The 7500-nt window shown below is 42.1% G+C and overlaps 2 protein-coding genes across 2 annotated transcripts in view; one reads left to right on the forward strand and one right to left on the reverse strand.

Moving 5' to 3' along the window:
* The window catches only part of LOC134182488 (uncharacterized), a 3928-nt gene extending 873 nt beyond the window's left edge, over positions 1–3055 (reverse strand). The window contains exons 1-8 of the mRNA XM_062649892.1: positions 3003–3055; positions 2555–2636; positions 2403–2498; positions 2189–2335; positions 1992–2072; positions 1641–1916; positions 1364–1576; positions 1–1089 (exon numbers count right to left, since the gene is read on the reverse strand). The exon at positions 1–1089 is cut by the window's left edge and continues 873 nt beyond it. Coding sequence (XP_062505876.1) covers positions 1–1089; positions 1364–1576; positions 1641–1916; positions 1992–2072; positions 2189–2335; positions 2403–2498; positions 2555–2633 — 1981 coding nt within the window. The 5' untranslated portion in view covers positions 2634–2636; positions 3003–3055. The remainder of the gene's footprint in view (positions 1090–1363; positions 1577–1640; positions 1917–1991; positions 2073–2188; positions 2336–2402; positions 2499–2554; positions 2637–3002) is intronic.
* A 1209-nt stretch (positions 3056–4264) lies between these two features.
* Positions 4265–7500, forward strand: part of LOC134182262 (uncharacterized) — a 6238-nt gene continuing 3002 nt past the window's right edge. Inside the window, exons 1-4 of the mRNA XM_062649651.1 lie at positions 4265–4746; positions 4825–4896; positions 6021–6156; positions 6514–6594. Of these exons, the coding sequence (XP_062505635.1) occupies positions 4675–4746; positions 4825–4896; positions 6021–6156; positions 6514–6594 (361 nt within the window). The 5' untranslated portion in view covers positions 4265–4674. The remainder of the gene's footprint in view (positions 4747–4824; positions 4897–6020; positions 6157–6513; positions 6595–7500) is intronic.

Raw genomic sequence — 7500 nt, forward strand, 5'->3', positions numbered from 1 at the left:
CGGCGTAAGCCGTTATGGCATTGTGCTGCTCGTCTGTGTTATTGACGCTCTCGATGTTGTGTGTCAGTTCGGTAAGAATCGGAGGAGGAGGAAGTGGTAGAGTCTGTTGTTCGTTAATTTTGGCGTACTTCACGGAATCAGTTTTGGCCAAAATCAAGTGTTGGAGCTCGTTCATCTCGTGCATACTGATGCTGTCTGTAGACGTAGAATCATCGGATGAAGAGGCTGCAGAGATTAATGGATCGTTCATGGTAACGGAGCCTTCCATGGAAGTAACCATAACTGTTTCTTCTTGAGACTGCTCTGTAGTCTTGCTACAGTAAGGCAGATCGACTTCGTCATTCTCGGTTGTAAGCGGAGGCGGAAAGTCTAATCCATGTTCACGATCGTTTGGAGTTATGCCTTCAGATGAAGGAACATCTCCGAGATCGTCAAGACTGGGAAATGTCAAGGCTCCACAACTTCCGTCCGTTGGAACGTTGGGCACTACGTCGGTTATAGGAATCTCATAACCAGAATCGTCTACAGATCTAGATCTCTGGTCTGGACTAGGGATGTCCGGAGTAGGGACCGTGTCGTTAGATAAATGATCCGACATTGCATCTGCTGTCAGAGATAAAATTGATTGTTCTTGTTCATCCATGCTTCTAGCATTCTCGTTTGTAATATAGTATTCGTCTTCATTCAGCATTGTTGTCTTGTTGTCTTCACTTTCTTTCTCCGAAGGCAAATCATCCAACAGTGCATATCTAACAATCGGTTTACTCAATGGGTCCGGTAAAGATGGGAAGTCCTCCTGCTCGAGGTACTCCGATTCGATTAAAATGTCTCTTTTTTCAACGACTTGGCGATAAACGTAGGAAGCATCTTCTTCCGTGACTCGATCGTTTTCGGTATCGTGCGAATCGCTCGGCGGGGATTTGTGAAACGGAGCTGGTTTCCAAATGTTGTGCAGAACACCGGGCTGTTTGCGGTACCGTGCACGTTTCCTGCGTCTTCTCAGCACAACGAGGACTGCGATGAGAATGAGAAATCCTGCAGGTATAGCCGTTGCGCATATTGATATCGACATCTTGAGCATGCCGAAAGCTGAGCATTGAAAGTGTTTTAGTAAATTACATGTTATGCGCACGCAAAGCGTGGATATAGACAAACCATGGATTTCTAGCTTTTCCGGGTAATTTGAGGCTTAGGGTTAGGGTTAGGGTTAGAGTCCACGAATGGGGTTAGTATTACGCGTGGTTTGCATTGGCAATCCATGATTTGTACAGGCAATCCATGGTGTGTACCGGGCAATGCATGGATTGTCCAAATCCTCGCTTTGCAAACAACATATAGACGTAATAGAACAACCAAAACGTACATTCGTTTGATAGAGTAGCAGACGACGTCGGAATATTCGTACTTATTGAAACTTCAGACGACGACGAAGTACTCGTCCTTGTTGAAGAAACAAGTGACGACGAAGTACTCGTCCTTGTTGAAGAAACAAGTGACGACGGAATACTCGTACTTGTTGAAGCGGCAGACGAGGATGGAATACTCGACGTTGTTAGAACGTCAGGATTGTTGCTGTCTGTACAGAAAAATACAATTTGGAAAACAAGGCATGCAAACACATGTACGTATCTAATAATAACCTGGTCCTGGATCCCATTTATTACAGTTGCTTTTTACATAAAGAAGTATTTCTCTTAGAGTTTTGTTCCCTTTACTTTGACATTTGTACCATCCCGTTTCTCCTCTAATGGCACTGAAGTTCACAGTGAATGTCTCTGACATGCTGTGGCACGTATTCACAAATTTGTTGCTGTTTTCTACTCCATTCCGACATACTCTAGTTGAATTGACTTTTTTGCACTTTAGCGTTGTAGCTGAACTATTTTCAACCTTACTGTGATTCACATCAAAATAAACTGGATTTGAAAAAGACATCCGGTCAACTCATAGCCTAGTGTCCACTTCAGTGAATCAAGCAGGAAATGCTTTACCGTTAGAATAGTTGCACGAACACTGGCTGCTTGAGGGCACAATCCAAAACTCCAGAGAGTCTACTCTAGCCTTAAGTGACCCTACAGAGGTAACAGAATGAAGAGAGAACGAATTACGAAGACTTCGTGCAACAACAAATCAGTAGGACTGTAATAAATGCTAGTAAAATTAATAAATGAAACCACCTGGCACTTACTAGTACTCCTATTCTCTAGTAGAGGGTCTGGTAGTGTACACCAATCGTCGTTGGTACTCCTCCGCGAACAGTTTGTCACCTTGAACTTGCTTTCGGAACTGTCAACGTGGCGAGGAGAGATGGTCATCAGATCTTTGTCACACCCCACTATAGAACAAACAACAAGCGCATTCTCGAGCATGCAGAGACAACATTGAAGACACGAAAAACTTACTTTCAAACCCTCGTTCACGTATCTCAACTTTGTTACACGAACAGCCATTTTCGGTCATCTCATGGTCAGTTATGTCATTGCAAGCGGCCAGACAACCTGCCAATCGGTCATGCGCATAAAAGCAGTCATTTAGAAAGCCCGCGACGTCTTACTTTCTGCTCTAGTTTCAAGCGATAGCGACACTAGCAACCCAAGGAGACAACAGAGTGTCGCGACATCTCTCAGTGACATGTTCTAGGGTGAGAAAAGCAGAGACTAGAAACAAGAACTAGAGCAAAACGACTGCGTGCACTCTAACTAGTCTCGAACACTGCGTCGACGCGCCCAGTTGAAAGAGAAAGAAACTGGGCAGGCGTCGTGCTATTCCCACGCCTAGGCGTACCTGCTAATTAGCTAATCCGGTCACACACATAAATGTTTCATAAATAAACAATGCGGTATGCGAGGAAGGCAGCTACGCCTGCCGTATGTGAAAAAGAAACTGAATGTTGCCAGTCAGCCCGCACCAACAGGTTTTGTGAAGATCACGTGACTAGGAGAGGACAGGACATACTTCTGGACAAGTTCCTTGCCTACCTAGGCTAGAGTACCATTACTTACTGTTCTCGCCAAGTCGCGTTTGAATTTTCTAAAGTCGCAAACTAGCAGTTCCTGCAGATCCAGATCCACTTGCGAGTGGAATATTAATCCTACTCGCAGCTATTGTCCTCGCACGGCCGGTCCATTGGTAAAACACCGTCTACTTACGAAACTGCATCCGGCACCGTCTGCTAGGTAACACCGGAGACGGCTCATAATAGTCCGTCGGCTTATAGTAAAGTCCGTCGACTCACCTGAAGACTCTTTCGTCTAGCGTTGCACCCCAAACCGGAGAAATGTTTGAGGAAGTAGCATGTGTACAGCTAGTAATACTAAACCAGGAGTGGCGTGGCCAGGCTTCCGGTAGATAAGGAGGCACAAGTCAGACGCCATTCTAGATAATTTGCAAAATTTATTGCTGACAAAGAATTACCGGTTTTGGCTATTCATAGAGGCACGCTCGTGCGCTATCGGCTATTGGCTGCGCCTTTGGCTATCTCAAAGCAAACTCCACAAATTAGACCCTTCAAAATCTATTTATAGAGACTGACGGGGCTGTTTCAGGAATTTCGTCCACCAACTTTGCCCTGCTGACACACTCACGTTCCCAGAAGTAGCCTCACTGTGGTTTGTAATAATTCAATTTATCCCGAATTTTCGTCACTCCAAGTACTGAACCTTCTTTCACAGGCCGTCCTAACGCGCGCAGGCTAGATGCTAGAGTGTGTGTGAAGCTCGCACGCAAAATGGCCGTGAAGCCCAAAACGACCAATTAACTTCACCAAGGACTAGTGATTGGATTAGATTGTATTGCTGGTAGAATGTATCGCTGGTATAATTTTTAACAACTCACTGTACAACTAGTTCACTCTGATCACTTGTAGGCTAATTAGCTAGCTAGATGTACAAACAAAAATCGCAGTGACTTCCCTAGTTTTTCCAATAGCACAGCCAGTCTTCTAAACTAGGCCTAAATGATTCTGTGCACATATCTACAGATAGAGCATGTGCTAAATTGTCGCAAGGCGCATCCCGCAAAACGAGTTGCAATTGTACTGAAACTATTTGGTCGCGGGGTCTTTAGGGTCTCGGGCAATTATCACGGGTTTATTTGGTTCTCGAAACCGTTTAAGGGGTTATTTGGTTTCGGCCACCCCCGGGGACTCCTTGGTCGCGGGGACTCTTGGTCGCGGGACTATTTGGTTTCGCACTTATTGAACCTCGAATCGGCACTGTCCAACTCGTGCAGCTGTACGAGACGGACGCGAACGACGTGACGATGGCCATGATAATTTTCACGCGTCTCGATGAGCCGAAATCGAGTGCGACCGGCTTCTTCTTCGTTTGTATTTGGCTATATACGAATACCCAAGTCATCACGACATTGTCGATCGCAATTTCGCGTGTCTGATGTTTCGTTTGGAGGCAATTTCGGCTCGCTAAATTAATTAATGGCGTTCTGTCTGCTGGATATATTAACTTAGTTAATATCAATATTACAAATTACTAATTTCTACTAATTAATTTTGAATCTCTAAAAATCTCACTGTCTCAACTGCATCGCTATCTAAATAATAAGGTTGGTCAGTTATCCACTTCAAAGTGTTGCGATGTTATTTTAAAAGTTTGTTTACCATCGCCTCCCCAACGTGACGTCATGAGTCGGTGCATGCCCGGATAAGCAAGTCTGATTATGGGTAATGCTCACAAGCCTGTAAGCAAGTCGAAAAGCCTTGAGACTGAGAAGCTAGAGATTGTCTTTGAAGTAAGCTTCTTGCAACCGTATTGGTTACTTACTTACTGGTTAGAGACTTCAAGTCGACATGCAAGTCTTCGTTTCTAGAGAGTTGTGGCAAGTGGCAAGCGTGCAGCTGGTTCTTTGCAGAAAACCACAGTCAGTGAAGAAGATTATCAGGTAACACACTTCTATACGGGGAGCTCAGTATCTAAATGATGGACTAAGAGTGATTAATTAATTAATTAATTAGCGCTAACGCATTCTCTACATATTTGGTAGGCCTTGCATTCACAATCGTTTTTACCTAATTAGAATAATAATAGTGTCTGGAACTGCTGTGAGCACTGCCATTTTGTTGCAGCTGTGTGTTTTTGTACTCTAGTACTTGCTTTGAATAGTTTTACCAATCACACACACACACACACACACACACACACACACACACACACACACACACACACACACACACACACACACACACACACACACACACACACACACACACACACACACACACACACACACACACTACAAGACCAATGTTTTTGAGTGTCATGTTATGGTAATGGTGCATGTAATAGGCAATTATAAAATGCTGAGACACTTACTGGAATTCACAACTACAATTGCTTGGCTAATTTTTGTGCTTATTTGCTTTGAAGTTAAACAACTAGATTTTTGCATTTTTTCTTTCTAGTTTATTAGCAGCAAAGCGAGCCTTTTATTTCATGTTAATTGAAAGTCGCAATATATTATATTTATTTATTTGTATACATATGTCAGCTATTATTGTATGGATTTACTGCCAAACAAGGAGACAGATCAACATAATGACAATGTTGTCAGGCGAATGCAATTTCGTCACGGCAACACACACGCTACATACGGAGTCAGGTGTCCTCTCTCAAGGGGTCAACTCTATTGAAATTTTTTAAGAGAAGAATGAGGTTACTTCAAACTTTGCACTCATAGGCAACTAAGGAGCAGGGGAAACTGCAGATTGACAAAGGGAAAGGGAAGGAAAAGCTAGAAAAGGAGCAGTCTTTAATTTATTCAAGTTCCTGCACATTAGCGTAACAGGAGTTATTGCTACATTACTATTATTAAGTGACTGAGTATAACCAGAATACCCTCGCTTGCCTATTAATTAAAAACAATGTTACACAAACATTTACTAGTTATTTTCTTTGTGCATGCTAATATAGCTATTGAGAAGGTGGTCTCTGTTTGTGATAAGTACGATTTTTGTTAAAATGCAATGTTCCCGCTGATTCTCACTACATACTTTTTTGTGTTTATAGAATGTTTTTGTTGGTTCCAAAGAGTTTGCTTCCTTGCTGTTTCACCACTGCCTTCGTTCGTGTCACAATTTGTCTACGCCTCACTGCTTGACGAAAGCTGAATTTATAAATACTATGCAGCCTCTTTTCTCTGCTGGTGAGACTAAATTGCATCAGTAGTATATTACTATAGTCAGACCTTGTAATCCCAACCACATTTGTTTGGCTTTTGTTTGTCCGAATAACGTCACTCATATTACCAGTAAGTGGACGTCAATTGAACAGTATCTCTTCATGCCTTCTTGGTTGTTGTTTGAGTTGTGTCTGTAAATACGTGTACATATATGATATCTAAAGTAATCTAATTTTTGTTAATTTGTTGTTTTGTTAATTCTGTGGACTTGACCTTTTTGCATAGTTTTGTAACCAAAATCTGTCAACTTTTTGTTTTTTGAAATATTTTATTGATGTTGGAAACGATTGTATTACGTGTTAAAACTGAATTTTCTTGCAGCATGCAGCCAGACAAAGGATGCTCTTTATTACTTGCTGTTTGACATTTTCTCAAATGGAAAGGATAATATAAACAAAGAAGGTAGAGTGTGCATACTAGCAAATAGTATACACGACATTGATTAAAAGGTGCCGTGCATAATGTATCAGCAAGATCTACAGTAATGTGGAGATAGTGTGTTTGGCTTGTTGAAAAGAATTAGAACTGAGAAGTAACAGACAGACAGACAGACAGACAGGCAGACAGACAGACAGACAGGCACACAGACTGGGTAGTAGCATAATTTTTAGCTGCTATGTGTACACACATTCATAGTCGATGAAAGGTGGAAACAGGCAACACTTCTTATCAAATTAGGAGGATTTGGAATAACATCAGTCGATGCTATTGCTTTATCTGCATTTTTAGGAGGATGGACAAACTTGTCTACAATGTTTCCTTACTTGACTAACGATGTATCACTCTTGCTTTCAACAGATAATATCTCGAAGATCCACCGATATTCATCAAGCTTTCAAGTTTACTGGTTGTGATGATTGCCAACATCTAAGTGAGTTTGTCAAACAGTCCAAGAAATTACAACAAAACTTATCTAGTCAACTACATGAGGCAAATACAAATTCCTGTCTGGAAACTGCGATTTCACAATCAGATAGAGCTGTAGCTAACTTTAGATCAATAAGAGGTAAGGGAGCTGGGTCATGGCTGGAAGCCATTCCTACTGAAGAGATTCTTGCACTTAGACCCGACGAATTTCGTTTGGCAGCATATCTCTGATGTCGGACATACCTGCACCTTTTGTCAACTGGAACCTCCAGTGTGAATGTGGCAAGTTGGCAGATGAATATCATCTTACATGCAAACATGGAGGTGGATCTGTGTGGCAGCATGATGAAATTGTAAATGCATGGAGCTCTTGTCTACATGAATTAAAAAGATTCATCACGAGAAAGAACCTCGACATCGTTACTCTGGAAATGAGAATAG

Source organism: Corticium candelabrum, chromosome 7 (assembly GCF_963422355.1).
Source record: "Corticium candelabrum chromosome 7, ooCorCand1.1, whole genome shotgun sequence".
NCBI lineage: Eukaryota > Metazoa > Porifera > Homoscleromorpha > Homosclerophorida > Plakinidae > Corticium > Corticium candelabrum.